General features: G+C 42.0%; 1 protein-coding gene and 1 long non-coding RNA gene across 3 annotated transcripts in view; one reads left to right on the plus strand and one right to left on the minus strand.

Annotated features, from left to right (window-relative positions):
- Positions 1-8,219: 8,219 nt before the first annotated feature.
- Positions 8,220-21,011, minus strand: part of LGR5 (leucine rich repeat containing G protein-coupled receptor 5) — a 135,358-nt gene continuing 122,566 nt past the window's right edge. For both annotated transcript variants that reach the window (XM_081130395.1, XM_081130394.1), the window contains 5 exons: positions 15,848-15,919; positions 14,944-15,069; positions 13,532-13,677; positions 11,882-11,965; positions 8,220-10,918 (listed from right to left, as the gene is read on the minus strand). In XM_081130395.1, the coding sequence (XP_080986521.1) occupies positions 9,834-10,918; positions 11,882-11,965; positions 13,532-13,677; positions 14,944-15,069; positions 15,848-15,919 (1,513 nt within the window). In that variant the 3' untranslated portion in view covers positions 8,220-9,833. The remainder of the gene's footprint in view (positions 10,919-11,881; positions 11,966-13,531; positions 13,678-14,943; positions 15,070-15,847; positions 15,920-21,011) is intronic.
- Positions 10,513-12,575, plus strand: LOC308553913. The gene is made up of 2 exons (XR_013998314.1): positions 10,513-10,836; positions 12,015-12,575. It is a non-coding gene; the product is annotated as an uncharacterized lncRNA (long non-coding RNA).

Raw genomic sequence — 21,011 nt, forward strand, 5'->3', positions numbered from 1 at the left:
TTGGGTGACTGATTAATGAGGTACTCATAAAAGCAGTGTGAGCTGGTGGGGGGTGGGGAAGACGAGTTATGGGTCGAAGTAGCCAAGAGTAAAATCCGGGGCTTCCAGTGTGTTGCTAGGACTAACAAAAAGGAAAATGGCAGTGGCTTAAACAAGTAAAAATCCAAGTAGGTGGGCTCGGGCTGACGGGTGTGGCACTCCATGGTGATGAGACCTGGGAATGGTCTAGTCGCCCTGTCCTGTGTGACCTCCATTCTCCAGAGTGCTGCCACGTAGGGCTCTGCTGTTCAGTCCTGCGTGTGGGTAAAAGGCTGAAGTCCCAGGGGCTGAAATTGAGCCCATGGTCAGCATATCAAGCATCCAAGGGCACTGGTTGAGTTGGCCTGGGGGGCCCTTTTTAAAATTCACACTAAGGGACTACCCGGACCCCGAGTTCTGTGGGGAGGGTGGGCCTTGATGTGAGAGAGAGGCATCAATCAACTGCACGTGCCCTGACTGGGGCGGGGAACAAACCGGCAACCCAGGTGCCTGCCCTTAACTGGGAATCGAACCTGGGACCCTTAGGTTCTCCAGCCAACCCTCTAACGACTGAGTCACAGTGGCCAGGGCAGGAGTTTTAAAATTTGAGGAGTTAATCAGGTAAGTATCAAACACAGGTGAGCTGCACATCCCTTCAATGAAAATGAAACTTTTTCTCCACTTCCCTTCCTCAGAGTGCTCGTCTGTAAAATGGTGTTAACCAAATACCCACAGTATACTTCCCTGTCAATCGAGGAAGCTTCTTTACTACACTGTCCTGGTCTCTCAGCCCACTCAGTGACTTCTCCCAGGGGAGTAGGAATGATAAATCTTCTTGACGAGTTTGGGAAAGGATCTGGCCTGCTTGGGTAACCCCTATTCTCTTTTGTAAAAATTTGGGACTAGGAGCTGTCAATTCTGCTGCTCCATGGAATAACTATAGAGAGCCTGGTCTCCATGTGGGGAGGCTGTGGTCATCTAGAGCTGCCAGTGTCTTGGGAAAGAAGGTGGCTAACTCTGGAAAGAGCCACTTGCTGGGGTATTTAAGCCACAGTCTGCAATTAGAAAATGTGACAGGTTGATCATGTCTTATTTTTTATTTTACCTTTTATTTCTCACTTCTTTAGAATTCAGGCCAAGAGAAAGGGTGCTGTTTAGTGGAACCCTTCAAATCCACTATGAGGTTTGAGCCTTCAGCAATGTAGTATTTTGAACTTGGCAAATGACTGAAGTTTACAGAGGCTGTGTCCACAGATAAATGAATGTTTTTACGCAGATTGCACTGGTATTAAGCAAGTCTGGGGCATTTGAAAGCTGAGAAAAGACCAGGTCTTTTGGAAAACATGGAATCACAGAGCCTTCTAAAGGTCAAATTTGCAGTCCCCAGTGCTCCCAGTCAGGCGTCTTCAAGGAACTGTGATTTCTGAAGGGGGGGGGGGCACTTTGTGAAGGTGTAAATAAAACTGCCTAGAAGATACCCAGCTGATATCTTCCCCTGAGAGGACAGCCATACTTCTGGTTGTTCACAGCCCTACTGGTTAAGCCTAAAGAATTGAATTAAAAGAAGAAAACATAGTGAAGGATGTGGGGAGAAATCATGTTCCTCCCTCCTGATGTTCCTCCATGTGTGGGGAGCTCTGTCATAGTAAAACTCCTGGGAGCATCCACCCTCTCACTGACTTTTCCTGCAGAGAGGCTAAGCAACATATCGGAATAGAATTTTGGACAGCGGAGGTAGGCGTTTTAGTTGGAGAGGCTTGCTCGTGAGTGACAATAACTTCAACAAAAAGCACTTCACTCTAGCTATAGTGAAAAAGGGAGTCAGTTGAAGGCATACGAGCAACATCATGGACATCTCTAAGAACAAGACAGTATGACCAGGCTACCCCAGGAAATGGAACTTTACAAAAAATCCATCTTTCATGGGGCTGTTTGCCTCCTATTTTTTCTGCTCACTGTATCTTTTGTTTTTCCCTGCAGAGTGGCTATTTCTGCTTCCCAAAACTTAAAAAAAAAAAAAATCTGATAGATGCTTTAACTTTTTAAAAATTGATTTTAGAAAAGGGGGGGAGGAGAGAGAGAGAGAAACACTGATTTGTTGCTCCAGTTATTTATGCATTCATTGGTTGATTCTTATATGTGCCCTGACTGGGGATCAAACCAGCAACCTTGGCGTATCAGTACGACACTCTAACCAACTGAGCTATCTGGCCAGGGCCTCCCCAAACTTAAATATACACATAAATTTTGGCTTTTCATGGTGTCAGTGCTAGCTAAAATTCTGCTTGATTTTTCAGTTCAAGCACCCATCCCATCATCAGCTGTCTTAGACTGTCTTAGTGTCCTAATTACAAATCCTTTGGCAATAGTGTCTGATTGACCTGGATTAAGCTAAGGAGAATTTAACAGGGGTTGTGGCTGGTGACCAATTGCAAATTTGGGGCATGCCTGGGCTGGACAAGTACCTCTAATCTGTCTCCTTTAGTACGAAAAATCAAAATTAGTCACATATACAGAACAGGCCAATCAAGAGCTCCCAGACTTGTCTAAAAGATCCTTGCCCATGGTTGCCTGCAGAAGGAGGTGACCCTGGCTGGTTCCTTAAGATGGTCATGGTTTTGACCATGTGACCTTGACTTCCTCCTCTCACCACCATCATTAATTGAATCAGAAGGGGTCATGTGGCCAAGAGATAGCCTATCCATTATCTGGGCAGTGACCTGAGATGGCCTAGCTCCCCAAAGCTCTGCCCTATAGGGACACTGATCAATCAAATTCTTTCCCTTCTAGAGCTGGAGTGGAAGCTACAGAAAAAGGCGAGGCAATAGTAGTGAGGGTCCTAAAGTGAAACCTTGGAGAGGTGGGGCCCTTTGAGGTGACAGTGGGCTGAAGTAATGAATAATACCAAGTTATAAATAAACAAAGCTATGACTTAGAGAAAAGCTACGGAACAGAGTTGGTCAGTCAGTAGCAACAGAAGTGGTTGAAGCAAAAACAGAAAAATCGGATCACTCTTGTGGTGAGAGATCCATAAACTGAAGGGATATCAACAATGCTCTATTCCTAGAGCTAGCCTTCCAATTCTCCAACACCACACTAAGGTCCGGAGGTCAGTTTTACTGTCCCTGTGTTCCCTTGAGACTCTTGTTCTTATTGCCACGAGTATTCTTTCAATTACTCTTCACTCTCTTTCATTACTTATGATCAAGGAAGCCTAACCAACCACAGTTACTGAATATGTTGCTTCAGTATTCTAGTATCTACGGCCTGGGTTTCAAAACAGGGGAAAGGAAGAAGAAAGACAAAAAGTGAAGTGAAAGACAGGTGTGTAAGGATTTGAAACAGCTAAAGAGAAAAATTGACAAGTGGTGTGTCAACTTGGCTATCCATGCTCTTTGGGCTGGTACATTCTGTGACTTTGTGCTGTGACTGTTGGGCTTCCTTGGCCCACTTCTACTACCTCTATAACTTTCTAAATAAACTTTCTCTTATATTTTGAGTTCTTGTCTCTGAATTCTTTCTTTGCCTAACTCAAGAACTGAGGTCCAATTTCACAGGTAACACTATATAACCTTAGAGAGCTGATATTGTCTCATCAGTAGCTACAGGGAAGAATCAGAGGTGGTCAAGAGCTGAAGTCTCTAAGAAGGGGTAAGTAAGTTCAAGGCCCAAGTCTTTATCTTTCACCATCACTGAATGGACTGACTGAATGCCCCTCACTCATGACATAGCTTTGTGCTCTAGGTTTCAGGATGTTGATTTAAGATTTTACTGCCTTTCTCAGCAATTTACTAAATCTCTAAAATTTCTTCTACAATTCTGACACTAATTCCAATGTGTAGGTCCTCCCACTACCTCTTCAGATGCCAGTTGCAAGTCCCAGGTTGTTACCTGTGCCTCTGACAAACTGGCTATAGAAGGGATGTTCTAAAGACCCCCTCCTTGGGTTCAATTAATTTACTAGAGTGGCTCACAGAATTCAGAGAAACATTTTACTTAATAGATAGTTGGTTTATTATAAAAGGATATAACTCAGAAACAAACAGATGAAAGAGATGCATAGGGCAAAGCATGGGGAAAGGGCAGGGAGCTTTCGTGCCCTCTTTAGGCATGCCACTCTCCCCACATTTCCACGTGTTCACCAACTGGGAAGCTCTCCAAACCCTGTCCTTTAGCTTTTTATGGAGGCTTCATTACATAGGCACAAATGACTAAATCATTGGCCAGGAGGTTGCGGGTGGGATAGGGTGGGTAGGGGAAGGGGTGAGACTGAAAGTTCCAACCTTCTAATCACAGGATTGGTTTTCTTGGCAACCCTTAGGTGACCTAGGGATTTCCCAAAATTCACCTCATTAACACAAGAGACACCTTCATGGCACTCAGCACTTAGGAAATTCAAAGGGTTTTAGGAGCTCTGTGCCATGAATGGGGACCAAAACCAACTATGTGTTTCATGTTATCCATCATAATATACCTTCCAAGAAGATTAACACAATAATTCATTTAAAACATTGAGAATTGAGAAGTCAGCCATTATATAATCTGGCTTCTCACTCACTATAATGGACTTCCTTTGGTATCCAAGACATCTGATGGATGAATCTTGCTTAGATGAAGCTCGGCTCTGCCTTCTTGACTCATTCACTAGCTGGTTCTTGTTCACCGAGAGAGTAATTCAGCTTACTCCATGGCTGCCTCTCAGGTTCTATTAAATAAAACCCAAGTTTTAATCCTAGCTCCTCATCTTTGACCTTAGGGGTCACTTACTACTTTGACTCTCAATTTCTTCATCTGCAAAATGGCAAATCCTGCTTTGCTCATGTCATAGGGTTGGTGAGAAAGGGGAAAAAGACAGTAGCCATTTATTAAGTATTTACTACGTTCCAGGTGCTGTGCCAAGAACTTTACACACACTGAGTTATTAATACTCCCAACCCTATGAGAATGGTGGTATTTTTACTGAGAAAGTTGAGACTGGATAGATAGTAGGTAGTAAGGTGGTAATAAAACTAGGATTTGAATGCAGGTCTGTCTGGCAGCAAACCCTTGGGCTTAACCATTTCACTATTTGGCCTGCTATGAGCTGGTACTTAAGAAAGCACCGAGTCAATTTCAATGATTCAGATATTTCAAATGTTTTCCTTTAGACTTTTTTTCTTCAGGCGAAATGCTTCGTTTGTTTTCTCAATTATTTTTTGGTGAGTTATTTCCCTACCCCATATCATTCGATTCACTGTCTTCATGGAGTGGTATGTTTTCAATGTCCCACTTAAAATGTAGTAACCAGAATAGGAAGTCATGTCCTCATGTGACTAGAGTTGGAAAACCCACATTCCACAATGCTTCCCCGCTCATCACATCTATTTTCCACCAGTTTTTGAATCCAAACAAGCTAAAGCGTTGTTATCATCTTACCCAACTGGCTTCAAGGGTCAGACACACTAGAGCTTGTGTTTGGGATGAATGAGTCACTGTAGAATCTAAGGTCAACATCTTCAGAAATGTTCACAAAAAGACACTGAAACAGGGGTGCCGTTGCAGAGCCCCTGACCGCTTCACTTACAAGGAAACACCACCATAACCTAACTACGTTAGGGCCTCTGTAGCCTCAGAGAGAAAATTGTTGGTGTTTAGTGGCTTGAAGGGACACAGTCTCTTTTCTTGACAGAGTTGACTGTAAAGTAAAACTTTCGAATTCTGAAGAACGTGAATGGAGCTAGAACGATCACAGTGAGCCCAGGCGAAGCTACTAGGCCCCCGAGCTACATGTAATGATAAGATTAACAAAAAAAAAAAGCAATACATTGTTATTTTTTCAGATGTTACAGCTTTTCTGGTTCTAAATGAACAGGGTGTTGCTAATTTTATTACCTTTCACTGCCATGTTTTTCTATTTTTGGCCAAAACAAAATGAAAAGATGTTTTCTACTTTGTATAAGAATGGTTTTCTCCAGTAACACTTGTAAGAAAAAGAATACATGTAATAACAGCCACTTAATGTATTTTTATATTAAAATGTCACTCAAAGAAGTTTGTTGTAGGTAACATATGAATAGTGGGACTAATAATGATGGGTTTTATTGATGGAACTGGTCGCATGATAAAGCAAAGGTAGCTCCGTTTTGAATGAGATCTTAGTTTATTGAGTAGGTGCCTTTCCTGAGAGAACTTTCTTGACCTCTGTGTCTAAAGTTACGAGCCTTCACTGTCATGCTCTTCCCTTTCATTTCCTTCATGTTTCTTTCAGATATTTCCTTGTTTATATGTGCGTATTGTGTAGCTCTCACCCACTGGAATGGACATTCCAGGCCTTGTCTTGTTATTCCACGTTCATAGAACACTGCACATGGTAGGCACGCAATTTGTGTTGACTGAATTAATCAATTCACTATTCCTCACCTGGGGATGTTTTTTTCACTGATTTTTTTTTTTTTAGAGAGAGAGGGAGAGAGGGAGAGGGAGAAACATGGATGGGAGAGAGACACATCGATTGGTTGCCTCCCACACGTGCCCCGACCGACGGACCGGGCCTTGGATTGAGCCTGTGACCCTCGTGGGGGGAGGGCTGAGGCTTTAACCACTGAGCAACACCGACCGGGGCAATGAATCCATTTTTGAAAGCATAAAAAATTATTAACCACTTACTCTAGGCTAGTCCACTAGTTTATGTTCTTTAGATTTTTTGTTTTGGCTGTTCTTTAGTCTGTCAATATTTATATCTTTTCTCCTTCTCACTGTAGATTTATTTATTTGTGAGTGTAATTTCAGTCATTCTGATTTACTGTATTATAGTGGAGAACATTTAGTAGACAGTTAACAGAGCAGTGTTTGGTGTGAGGTGTATTATAACTAATTTTGCTAATAAAGTAACAGAGGTTGGGGATTTTAAAGAAAGAAGTTTGAGTAGATTTGTTTTTTTTCCCTTTGAAAAATTAATTCACTGATTTTTTTTCTTGAGTGGGAACAAAAGGGGTGGGCTTCTGGGACATGTTCCTAATTTTGGGCACCCAAAAGCAAGTATGTTGAGAGGAAAAACTGAACTCCATTGCTCTGGAGGCAACTTTTGTATTTGCTGCCTAAGAGGAGTTAGACTAGGAGGAGTGAGATTAGGAGGAGTGAGACTGTGTTATAGTCCCTGTTTCAGCTGCAGAAAGACCAAGTGTGGACTGTACAGGACTCCATTGGAAGCCTGTTAACTAGGTTAGGTTGAAGCATGTGGTTATATCTGATGGATGGGTGGGAAACTCAGCACTAGGTGCCCCGAGGGTCCTTAGTAAATATGGGTTGATCTTAATAATAAGGCTGGGCCTCCAACCAGTACTTGATGATTTCATTTTATAACCTGTAATGGCAGATCAGGAATCACCACTGAAGCTGGGAGGGTCTGGCCCAAGGTGTGTAGAAAAATCACTTCATATCTTATGTTTGGAAGATACTGAAGGGGAACAGTGTGTTTCTTTGTGCCCTGGGAGTCACATGTCCTTATGTTTTGACCTTGACATGGTCATGTAATATTTTTTAAAAAAAATTTTTAATTGAATTTATTGGGGTGACACTGGTTAATAAAATTATGTAGGTTTCAAGTGTACAATTCTATAATACATCATTTGTAGAAATATATATATATTTAATTTGCAAGTACATTTATTAAAGCTGGGGACAGTAAAACAAAGGGCTTAGGGTAGAAGCAGCAATAGGAGAACGCCTAGGTGAGGCTGGAAAGTGAGCCAAGGCAGGCTGCTGTTAGCTCACCGAAAGGTTAGAGGAAAAAGCAACATGTTTTCTTTAAAGAAAAAATTTATAGAAAAGTCGTGTTCATATTAAATAATTTTAAGATTCATTTGTTATTTATGCATTTCTATTTTTTTTCTTTTTACATGGCACAAGAAATAGGTTCTGGCTATGAAATCCAATTATCACGGAGGACAATCAACCTCACTGAGTCGTTTGTCATGACAAAATGGCTTATCAGCCACAGTTAAAACCGTCCAGGGTTTGGTAAAGGTATTTTGTTTTGTTCTTGTGAAAGATTTACTTCTTAAGGTAAGTCCAAAATATCTAACATATTGAAGTGTAAATACTTAGCAAATGTATTTACACATCAAAAATCAAAAACACTTAGGAGACCATATATTTGCCTATAGGCTCAATAAAAGATTTAAAAATATTTTGTTTTATAGTCACATATTTTATTACAAGTTTCTTAATTTTATACCCAATAGAAAAGCAAGTTTGGAATCTATTTACAAGTACTATACATTTACATATATTATATACAGTTACTGAATTTAAAGAAAATCGGCAGAGAAACCCAATATATATGGAAGAATATGCCACTGTACATGGTTTATTATCATGGTTCTTTGTATTACTGAATCTTTACTGTAGTAATAAATACAGTTCTATTATTTACACATCTTATAAAACATCTTATAAATGTATTTTTTTTTCAATTCCAAGTTAAAACATCTGATCAAAATAAACATGCTTATATAAAAATAAATCAACCTAACAGTCTTTTGGTTTGGATGTATTGAAGCTAATGTATTATAATAAAGTTACGAATTAATCCTTTGACCTTTAGTATTTAATAATTTTGCCTCTTAAAATACCTAACACATTTTAAATATGGAATAACCAGAGAAGTCATGTTCCTGACATCAAATGGGTTGATCCAAAGACAACACAGCTAAAACCACGCTAAATAAACAGGATAATATGTTACCAAGTCTCTGTTGAGTCCAAAGTGATTTCAGACATCATTCCTAGAGCTACTAGAGATACATGTGTGGGAAGTTAAGTCGGTGGATTTAATTTATGTCACGCCTGCATTTGACCATTTACCTTAAGATGTACCTCAGTCTGAATCAACTGATAAAACCTCCTGCGAAAGATGTGCACTCATCCAGGAGAAAGAAAAAAAAAAAAATTCCCAGGTTGCTTCCCATCTTTACTAGGTACGTCCATTGCCGGCAACGGACTTTTCTTCTGAGTCTTGGGCACCAAGGAGTTAAAAATGAATGCGACAAGGCAAACCTCACCTGCAGAGGGATTGCCTTTGTGGCAATTTAAGGACTTAAGTTCATTTTCCTTTCCAAATATTTGTAAGCAGTTTTATTCCACCGAGGATGGAACCACCTAGAGCTGATAAATAAAATCCGGCGTTTCAAAAAAATGACATGAATGTGAGTTAATAAAGCCTTATGTTAGCCATTCATGGTGTGTGTGTGAGTGTGTGTGTCTGTGAGAGAGAGAGAAAGAGACATGGAAGGATCCTTTCTGAGGAAAGGCAGAGTAGCACTAAAACATCTCCATGTGGTCACTGGTCATTAAAGTGAAATCCTATTGGCTACAACCTTTACCTGTTGGAACAAGTAAACCACCGAAGTAAGGGCCATTTAAAACCCTTATTTTCCTAATATCTCCAACCACCTTTTAGCTTGTAAGGCGTTTGGGGGGTTTAAAACCCCTTTTTGTGAGTAAGGGTCCCCCTCTTTAGACTGGTGGTTGAAAAATAATTCCGTTGGAATCATGGAGAATCTTTTTTGAACATTTCAATCTGCCTTTTTTTTTTTTTTTTTAAGATGGGCTTACCGAAGTAGCACGACTGACCTAGCTCGTTGCTGAACAGGTGACACAGAGCAGCATCTAGACTTACTTTTCACTCTCCAGTCTCAATAGGTTTTCAGCTTTTTCACAGAGAGATTTAAAAAAAAAAAAAAAATCAAGTTTCCACTCAGCTCTTTCCAGCCGCTGCTCAGATAATACTCAACCTCACATTTTGGGGTTCCCCATTTTGGAAACCGCTCTCCCTCTTAGAGACACGGCACAAACGCCACGGACGAGAGATGACAGCCCTCGGCGGCCGCGCGCGCTGCGGGGGCCCCGCCCGCGGGCGGGCCGTGCGCTCTGCGGGCGCCCGCGGCGGGCACCAGGGCCTGCGTGGAGTCGCAGGAGCGCTTCTCCGCGTCGTCCGAGCTCACCGACAGCAGGCTCGGGCGCCTCGGCCTGGCCCAGCGCGGCGCAGGCTTCCCCAGCCCCCCCAGGTCCTCCTTGAAGTGGGGGTTGAAGAGAATGTACAGGAGGGGGTTGAGACAGGCGGGCAGCGGGCCGGCCACCAGGAGGATGAACTTGGTGACCTCGGGGCTGACGAAGGTGAGGTTCAGCAGGGAGGCGAAGGCCAGGAAGGCCACGGGGCAGTAGAGCGCGCAGTCGGTGAAGAGCAGCAGGGCCACGTGGCGCACCATGGCGCAGTCCCAGGCGGCCTCGGCGCCCGGCCTGTCCGCGCCGCAGTAGAGCTGCGTGTAGGCGACGGTCATGGCGAGGAAGCACAGCGCGTTGAGCAGCACCAGGGCCACCGCGTAGCCGGCGGCGCCCGGCTCCCCGGCGGGCAGCGGCAGGCAGAGCGGCGAGGCGCTGTACTCGCGGCCGCCCAGCAGCGGCACCGCGGCCACGGCGAGCGCGAGCGCGCCCCCCAGCGCCAGGGCGGCCCTCAGCCCCGCCGGCGCCGCTCTCGCGTCCGGCTTCCCCCGGCGCTTCCCCGAGCAGCCGCGCTCCAGGGCCGCCAGAGTCAGCAGGAAAACGGACGACTCCGAGGCAAAAATGGACAGAAAGCCCACGACCTGGCAGCCCGGCCCCTGCTCCCACCACGCGCCGTGCCGCGCGAAGCGGCCGAAGGTGAGCGCGTCCACGCCCGCCAGCGCCGCGCTCGCCGCCCCGGTCAGCAGGTTCGCCGCCGCCAGGAGCCCGATCAGCAGCTTGATGGGGGACACGCCCAGCGGGGCTCGGAACACGGCGCAGGCCACCAGGGCGTTACAGGTGAGGGCCAGGACGGCGATGGTCCACACGCCAATTCTGATCAGCCAGCTCCCCAGCAGGTATTCGCAGAGTTTGAAGGGGCCTAGAGGTCCAAGCAAGAAAGAAGACCGGGTATCAAATGACGGCTTAGGCTTTTGCCAAGTTACCTCTTTGTTTCTCTTGCTGGGACACCGAGAGATAGTGGCCCGTAATAGCCACAGCAACAGTTTCCCTGTGGCGCGCTCCATGCGCTGTCTGCAGCCGCGGTCACGGCCGCCTCTGCGCTCCGCTGCGGTCGGCACACCGGGCGCTCGCGTCTCCACGCTCTCCACGGAGACATGCGGCTGGGCGACTCAAACCACGTCGTTAGGGTCCCTGAACACGGCGGCGCTGGGCCCAGGCAAACAGCCAGGTCTCCTGGGCTTTTCATTATGGTTTTTTTTTTTTTTTTAATTTTTTTATTCTGTAAGCAGAGAAGGAGAATCCTACGGAAATACTCCCTAACAATAACATTAGAAGAGGAAGTATGGGTAGTCTGAAGGCATGTTTCTTGAAAATCTTGTTTTAGGTTTAGAATGGCATTTGATGTTTGAGAGCAAGGGACATTCTAATTGTTGAAAATAAAACGTTAACCTCCCCAGCTGTCTTTGTTTTCCACCTGGCCCACCCTGTTTCTGGGAATGGGACAATTTATGAAGTCCACGTATACAGATACTTTTTACTTATATATATAAACTGTTATTTGTTTTAACCAAATAGCTATTTAGGGAAGACTTAAAAGAAATCACTTTCAAAAAATCAGTGATTACAGGAAGCAAGACTGTTGCATACTAGTTCAGGCTAAATTGCTAATATCGTTTGTAAAAGTTACATATGCTTCTAGCTACAGTTTCCATTAACCTGAATCAAAAGTCTCCCCCCAAAATCTTATTTGTGAATGGAGACCAACTGCAATCCCATGGGGAGGGATAGGGAGGAGCCACAAAGGTGGCCCAGATTTTGCTTTGAAGTGTAGCTGAGCCAATGGTGGGAATTGCCGCCGAGGCAGTTCTGGTGTCTTTCTCACCTGGGGAAGGCGAGCACTGCACCGAATGAAGGGCTTTCAGGTCTTCCTCAAAGTCAAGCAGGAAATCTTCAAGATCACGCTCATCTGTAGGAATGAGAAGTCCTGGAATGATTAGTTCTGTCTCTCTTTTCAGGGGACCAAATACCAGGGAGGAGGTTCCTGGATTACCCTTGAGCATGAAGTGTCATGAAGGAAATGGAAGGTCGGACATCCTGCCCTTTTCTGGGCTCTGGCTTTCTTGCAAACTACTATAAAGTTGCCTTTGGATGTTCTACTCAAGCCACGATATGATATAGTATTCCAGGAAAACTAAGAGGAAAGGAAAATAACCTTGGACTCCTGGTCATAACATTCAAGCTCTCTCATTCTGTTCCTGTTCCCTGGAGCTCATGATGGCCCCAAATTGCAATGACCTAAATTAGAGAGAGGCTGTGGGCCTCTCCAGTGGAAGAACCATTTTAGCCAATTTTCTAACACTTACATAGATAGCTCCAGTGCAAATGTTCGGGGCTGTGTTCTCTGATAGTGCTTGGGTTAGTAAAGAGAAGTTTTGTGATCTAACACACTTTCCCATAGATGCTGATTTAATTGATCTGCTGCGGGGCTTAAGCATGCGTATTCTTTTAAAGCTACCATGTGATTCTAGGCCCAGGGTTGAGAATCACTGTCCTTGAAAATAAACTCCATGAAGAACCTTGTGTCTCTAGTTCACTGTGTACCTCTAGGCCCAGAACAGTGCCTGGCACATAGTAGGCACTCTAATTGTTCTACCTTAGGTTTTAAGAGCATAAACTAAAGCAAGAACAAGTGCAAGGCACATGCTGTGGCCTAAAACAAAAAAGCAGAGGGTCAAAATGTCAGCTCCTCAAACTGATGTGTGTGCAGGAAGAAATGTGAATGTTATGTGCAGACAGACTGAATCATACTTGCTTGGGAATCAACAAATCATTCAGGTCCAAAGGAAGAAAAGCCAGTCTGTTTAGACTCTGTGCAAACATGCAAAGTTGGCTGGGGAAGGAAAATCGGGGCTGCCCAGAGCGCCTCCTCATTACCACAGGTGTGGTTTGAGGTGCATTGTTGTCTACATAAGTAAGGTCTCACTTTAAGGAAAGCCAAGTGCTTCACAGACATTATCTCATTTCACCTTCCTGACAGATACCCCTGTGAGCGTAGGAGGGGAGAATGTTTTGGAATTAGTTAGATAAGAGGTTGGATTCTTAAGCCCTTTTGCTGAAATATGGAAGCATCTAAACTGCCTATATTCTCCACATAAGAATGGAAACGGATTCTATTTTCTGGAGAAAAGAACCCAGAAGCATGTTTGAGAAAGGTAACCCCAGAGATGAGGCCCTTTTCAAAGTTTATGGAAATTATCGATATCAATATTAATAATTACTCCATATTTATACAATATATGCTAAGGAAGATCTAATATACATACGAATTAACAACGCACTTACAGAGAAGATGAAGTTTTAGAATGAATGCCTAAGGAGATTTCTCTTTCTCTGGGAGTTTTTAGAAAGTGGGACAGACTCCCAACTTGTTGGGGTGGTTACATAGGGAAGTGTCTGGAGTTCAGATGACCTGTCTGATGAGTTTTCAAGACCCTTCCAGACACAATTTCATCACCGGGACGGCTGGTCTTACCTTGAACTTGAAACAATCCAGCGTCTTTCTTAGGAAGATCGTCTGTACTGCTGTTGTCACCTTTATTCCATTGATTGGAAATTTTATAGACGTTCTCGCACACTCCAAATGCACAGCACTGGTAAGCGTAAGGCATTTCTATAACCCTTTAAAGGAATAAGTCCAAAGAAAAAGTAAACTGTTAAATACGTCTTCATCTGCTTTCACTCAATAACTCTGGTTTGGGGTTTCGGCCTTAATAAATAATCTAAAATATTAACTATGTGCACAAAGATGTTTATCACAGTGATATTTATAATAACAATGGCATTAAAAATTAGTGCTATGAAATGCTACTAATTGCTAATTATTGCTATGAAATGCTACTAAATGCTACTAATTATTTTCTCTACTTTTGTGTTTGAAAACTTTCATAATAAAAAGACCAAAAAATGACTGCTAGGAAAATTGTCAGCACCACTAAAAGGTGCTTATGATATGACAAAATGTTAAGTGAGGAAAACATAAAAATTAGCATCTGTTCTATGATTCTAACAATTAAAAATGCATTGGAAACAAAGTCTGGAAGGAAATAACATAAAAAGTTGGTTAGGGGGTATTTTCAGATTTTTTTCCCTCTTCTAATTTCCAAACTCTCTTTTGGTGTTATGGTTTTAAAAGTATGTAAAAAGTGCCCTAGCAGGTTTGGCTCAGGGGCTAGAGCATCGACCTGTGGACTGAAGGGCCCTGGGTTCAGTTCCTCCCAGGGGCACATGCCTCAGTTGCTGGCTCTATCCCTAGTTGGGGGCACATGCGGGAGGCAACCAATCCATGTGTTTCTCTCACGTCGATGTTTCTCTCTCTCCCCCTCCCAACTCTCTGAAAAAGTAATGGAAAAAATATCCTCGGGTAAGGATTAAAAAGAATAATAATAAAAAAATAAAAGTATGTAAAAAGTACTTTGATTAAAAAAATACACACATATATATAATCTTTCAAGGGACTTCCTTTTTGATAATAAGCGTAACGGGTTTTAAAGAGCATTACTTCCTCAAGCAAATATTAATTTTGTATGTTTTATTAGAATACATACACAAGCCAGATGAAATAAAAATATAAACAGAGTACAATAATGTTAGAATGTTATTTAATTACATGTCCTAGTTTAGATCCCATGGATCAATGGTTTTCAAACTCCTTCCATGAACTCAGTGATTCCGGGAGGCATCTTTGAGAAAAGGAAATGTGGTCAGGAAGACCCTTTCTCCCACCTCGGGACTTGTCCTAACAGTGCCCCAGGGGCAGGGGACTTGAGGGCATGAAATACAATTTGAAAGAGTCCCATGACCTCATAAATTTTGAAAACCACTATAACATGTCTGTTATTTCACATGACCACAAATGTATCTTATTAGTTTTAATGACAAACTCACTTGAGTTCTGGAAAGTTTTCAGATGATATCAAGCTCTGTAAGGCATGATTTCCTGTTAATTTTAAGTGAGTTAAACCATGTAACCCAGTTACAGGAAAAGACGACAGGCGGTTGGACGATAGGTCCCTGCAAAACATCAAACAACAATTGGCTTTTAGTCCGTGTTAGCATAAAATGTTTATGTTAAAAAAGCAACTTAAAGATTTTTATGCTGTTCCATAAAAACTTCTAGGCAGAGTCCTCGCTTGTAATAGTAAAAGTAACCATTTTGGTTTTAGCTCCTGCTACCTTTTCTTTTTACAATCAGAATTGCAGGGGGGAAATGTTTTTATCGCATCCAAATTGGAATTTCTATATTCAAGCTTACTTTTGCTAGAGGAGGGATATCAAGAATGAAGTGGCAGGTGCTGCATCTAATTTGAAAAGCGATGCTGCCTGGATAAGTTAAGGGTGAGGGGGAAAATGTTGGGGGCTGATTCCCCTCCTTTCCCCCTTAACTTCTGTCTGACCGATCCCTTCTTTTTCTGTTAGACAAGGGAGGTAGAGGAAAGAGCAAGAGGTGGAAAGGGAGGGAGAGAAAGGGACAGAAAGCTTTTCTATTAGTCAAGATGGCCAACTATAAAATGAAAGCCCTTTAGAACTGAATTGACAGTTCTCATTCCGTTCCACCTGATTGCTCAGCAAAAATGGAAAACTTCACCTCAATAATGAGAACCAACTGTCACCCAGATCTTCAGTTATCCACATAATGACCCACGTGGCCTGGGAGGGGGAGGGGGCTCCTCTCTGCTCTTACACGGCTCTGGTGTCGAGGACACCGAGGGCTGGGCAATCTCTACACTGCGGACTTAGACGGCCCCCAATTATTAAGATGCCTGCCATAAACAAGTAATAAAATACTCACAGCTTTCTTAGAGATGGCAAAGTAGAAAATGCATTGGGGTGAATAATGGCAATTTTGTTCCAAGCTAAATTCCTATTTAAAAGAAAAAGTGAGAGGATTACATAAAAAAAATAACCGTGTGAAGTATTAACATATATGTTTATTCTTCTAACAAAAATTAATTTTCATTCAGGGCAGGAACAATTAACTTATTAAAACACCCTTCAGATAAAGATATTAAGACTATCAAATGATTAAAGAGAGAACTTTAAAGCAACGTTGTTAAAATTAATCAAGGAAAATTATTCAGGTGGATATTTTAGTTTTTACTCTCTTCTTGCTAAAATGTTGACTTTAACATGGTTGTAAAATTTTATTAGGGCATTTCTAAGATGAGTGGGTGTAGGAGAGTGGGAAGAGACAGAGGTTCTTCATCTGACAAACAAGTACATTTTAAGTTATAAAATGTCCCTGGGTATGTAATGAAGTTCAACAAGAATTTGTCTACATTGCCAGTGTATGCCAGGCCTTAATAGGAACAGAGATTCTTTCAAAAAAAAATTCCCAGTAAAGGAGACATGGATTTAAATCCTTAACTGGGAAAAGAATAAAAAAGGGGGTTAGCATATCTTGGAAATAAAATCCTTTGATAACAAAGAAAATCTACAATTTATGGAGAAACGAAATTCCCTAACCCCTCCCCTCCACAGACATATATATTTATATAATGAAATGTAGATAATTTCACAGGCATAAGGACTTCCACATTTTAAAAAAAGAGCAATGAAGTGAAAATTTGTATTTTTAAAAATGCCTAACTAAAAAAGGTAATGGAAGTGTAGACATTTGAATAAATTGAGTTATCAGAGATCCAAGATCCCAGGACCTCCTCCAGGGACCAAACTGAAATTACAACTAAATTATAGAACAGTCAGCCTGAGTAACCAACTGAAGATTAGCTGAAGAGAAGTCTTATAACCAAGGATTTACAGAAGAGTCCACATCAAGACTGGAAGGAAGGGCAGAGAAGTGAAAAGGGCTGGCCCTGCTCCCATGGGCAGCGACTGAGAGTCTGCTGGTCTCACCCTGACAACTCCCTGAGGCCCTAGCCCACCACAAGGGTCCACAAGCCCCTGGCAGGTGGCAGCTAGAGTTGGTATACCCTGAAGCTTTTGCTGAGTGGCCCTCACACCCAGCCCTGGTGCTAAGTGTGAACCTTTATCAGCCTGGTGAACATTCACCCCTACCTGGTGACTCACTGAAAACGTACTTCACACAACTCACATACCACCAGAGGCTCTTTCAGTGACTGCACCTAACAGGTAGAGGTGGATCTCAGAATTCTGAGAACTGCCCCTAGGCTCAGTGCTGGTAGAAGCCAGCCTTGGTGTTCACCTTGGCCCCTCCCATTCACACCCAGGCCCCGCAGAGGCAGCCATAAACTGTGGATCACCTTGTAGCTCCAAACAGACAGCCCAGGGCCCATTACAGGCAGCACCTGACATTGACCTGCACCAGAATCCCTCCCAAGAAGCTCCAGAACCAACACACCTGGTGGAGGGCTTCAGACCACATCAGAGCACAACTCAATTAGCTCCACAAGCAGCACATCCACAGGGAGATCTTGGCAGGCACCAGACCCTGCTGGAATGAATTCCAGTTCATGGGGTCAGGCCCCTCACACCAGCTCGTCAGAGTCAATCCTCATAGTCAGCCAGCCTGAGGGTCAACAACCCCACCCACGAATGGGCCAACAGCAATCAAGACTTAACTACAATAGGAGGGCTCACATAAATCACACAAGGGACATTCCTAGAGCACCTAGTGCAGGTGGGCAAGGAGACTGTGCACTGAGCCCCACAAGGCACCTATTACACAAGACCACCACCCCAAGACTGGGAGACATAGCAATTCTACCCAACACACAGAAACAAATACAGAGAGGCAGTCCAAACGGGAAGACAAAGAAACATGCCCCATGTGAAAGAACAGGAGAAATCCCCAGAAAAATAACTAAATAAAATGGAGGCAAGCAAGCTACCAGATACAGAACTCAAAGCAACGGTTATAAGGATGCTCAGGGAACTCAGGGGAAGAACGGATGAATTCAGTGAGAACTTAAAGAGACAGTAAGCATCAAAAAGGACATAGAGTTCTGGCCAGTGTTGCTTAGTGGTAGAGTGTCCCCAAGGGTCGTGGATTAGATTTCCAGTCAAGGGCACATGCCTGGGTTGCATATTTGTTCCCTGGCCCCGGTCGGGGCACCTGTGGGAGGCAACTGATCGATGTGTCTCTGTCATATCAGTGTTTCTCTCTGTCTCTCCCCCTCCCTCCCTTCCACTCTCTCAAAAAATCAGTGGAAAAAATATCCTTGAGTGAGGATTAACAACAACAACAGAAAAGACAAAGAAACCATAAACCAGAACCAGTCAGAAATGAAGAATATGCTAGAAAGAATCAACACAAGTTTAGATGAAGCAGGAGATCCAATGAGCAATTTGAAGACAAGGTAGCAGAAAACACCCAATCAGAGCAGCAAAATAGGAAAAATAATTTTAAAAATTGAGGATAGTTTAAGGGACCGCTGGGACAACATCAAGTACAACAACATCCGCATCATAGAGAGAAAGCAAGGGACTGAAACCCATTTGAAGAAATAATGACTGAAAATTTCCCACCGAGACTAGTCTACCCAGAGGCTATAATTTAAAATTGAAGGAGAAATAAGGAGCTTCCCAGAAAAGAAAAAGCTAAAGGAATTCATTATCACCAAACCAGTATTACAAGAACTTTTAGAAACTCAGAAGAAGAAAGGAAAAAAAGAGAAACATAATTATAAGGAATAAAATGGCAAAAAAAGGTTCCTATCAATAATCACTTTACATGTAAATCAAAGGACTGAATATCAAGAAAATAAGACCCATATATATGCTATCTAAAACATCTTAGAACAAAAGACACAGACTGAAGGTAAAGAGATGGAAAAATGTTTCATGCATTGGAAATGTAAAGAAAAGCTGGGATAGCAATACTTATGTAAGACAAAATAAACTTTAAAACAAAGACTATAAGAGACAAAGACGGACATTATTTAGTGATAAAGTGATCAATGCAACAAGAGGACACTCTTATACCCTTATGTAAACATTTATACCCTCAACATAGGAGCAGCTAAATATATAAAGCAAAACTTTGTGAACATAAAGGGAGAGAGACACAGTAACACAGTCATAGTAGGAGATTTTAACACCTCATTGACATCAATGGATAGATCTTCCAGACAGAAAATCAACAAGGAAACAGTGGCCTTAAATGACACACGAGATCAGACAGATTTAATTTATATCTTCAGAGTATTTTGCCCCAAAGCAACAGAATATACATTCTTTTCAAGTCCACATGGAACATTTTCTAGGCTAGACCACATGTTAGGACACAAAATAAGTCTCAACAAATTTAAGATTGAAGTCATGTCAAGCATCTTCTCTGACCACAATGGTATGAAACTAGAAATCAATCACAAGAAAAAACCAGAAATACAATATGAAGGCTAAATAACGTTACTGAAAAATGAATGGATTAACAATGAGATCAAAGAAGAAATCAAAAAGTACCTTGAGAAATAAAAACTCAACAACCCAAAGTCTATTGGACATAGTGAAAGCAATCTTAAAAGGGAAACTCATAGCATTACAGGCCTACCCTAAGAAGCAAGAAAAATCTCAAATACACAATCTAACCTTACACCTAAAGCAGGGGTGGGAAACGTCTGGCCTGCGAGCCACATACGGCCTGTGAAATTATTTGGTTTGGCCTTGTCAAGGCGACTGCAGGCAGGACTCAAAATTCAATAGATCTAAGAGCTTTTTTCATAGCTAATTTTTAAGTTGATAATTTTGTATGGCTCGTGAATGGTGTTATAAATATCCAAATGGCCCTTGGCAGAAAAAAGGTTCCCCGCCCCTGACTTAAAGGAACTAGAAAAAGAAAAACAAACAAAACCCAAAGTGAGTAGAAAGAAGGAAACAATAAAGATCAGAGGAGAAATAAACAAATCAAAGTCGAAAAAAACAAAACAAAGAATCAATGAAACCAAAAGCTGGCTCTTTGAAAAGATAAACAAGATTGACAGACATTTAACCAGACTCATCAAGAAAAAAAGAGGACCCAAATAAATAGAATCGGAAGAAGAGAAGGAACAACTGACACCAAAACATACAAAGGATTATAAGAAAACGTTATGAATAACTATGTGCCAACAAATTGGACAACCTGGAAGAAATGGATAAATTCCTAGAAATATACACTCTTCCAAACTGAATCAAGAAGAAACAGAAAATCCGAACAGACTGATTACAACAAATAAATGGAAGCAGTAATAAAAAAAACCTCCCAGTAAACAAAAGTCCTGGGCTGGATGGCTTCACAGGTAAATTTCATAAAATATTTAAGTAAGAACTATCACCCATCCTTCTCAAACTATTCCAAAAAATTCAAAGGAGGGAAGATTCACAAGCTCATTTTACAAGACCAGCATTATCCTAATTCCAAAACAAGATTAAGGCAGTACAAAGAAAGAAAATTATAGGCCAATATCCCTAATGAGCATAGATGCAAAAATCTTCAACAAAATATTAGCAAACTGAATCCAGCAATACATTAAAAAGATCATACACCATGATCAAGTGGAATTTATTCCTGGGATGCAAGGTTGGTACAATATCTGCAAATCAATTAATGTGATACACCACATAAAGAAAATGATGTATAAAAATCACATGATCATATCAACAGATGCAGAAAAACATTGGATAAATTCCAGCACCCATTTATGATAAAAACTCACAGCAAGTGGGAATAAAAGGAACTGACCGCAATATAATAAGGGCCATATAGGACAAAACCACAGTCAACATCATACTCAATGTGGAAAAACTAAAAGAGTTCCCTTTAAGATCAGGAATAAGACAGGGGTGTCTACATTCACCACTCTTATTCAACTAGTACTGAAAGCCCTGGCCACAGCAATCAGACAAGAAGAAACAAAAGGCATCTAAATTGGAAAAGAAGTAAAGCTGTCATTTTTTTGCAGATGACATGATATTGTATATAGAAAACCCTAAACATTCCACCAAAAAAACTACTAGAACTAAAGAAATTCAGTAAAGTAGCAGGATTCAAAATA

Source organism: Miniopterus schreibersii, assembly GCF_964146895.1.
Source record: "Miniopterus schreibersii genome assembly, chromosome: 2".
Classification (NCBI taxonomy): domain Eukaryota; kingdom Metazoa; phylum Chordata; class Mammalia; order Chiroptera; family Miniopteridae; genus Miniopterus; species Miniopterus schreibersii.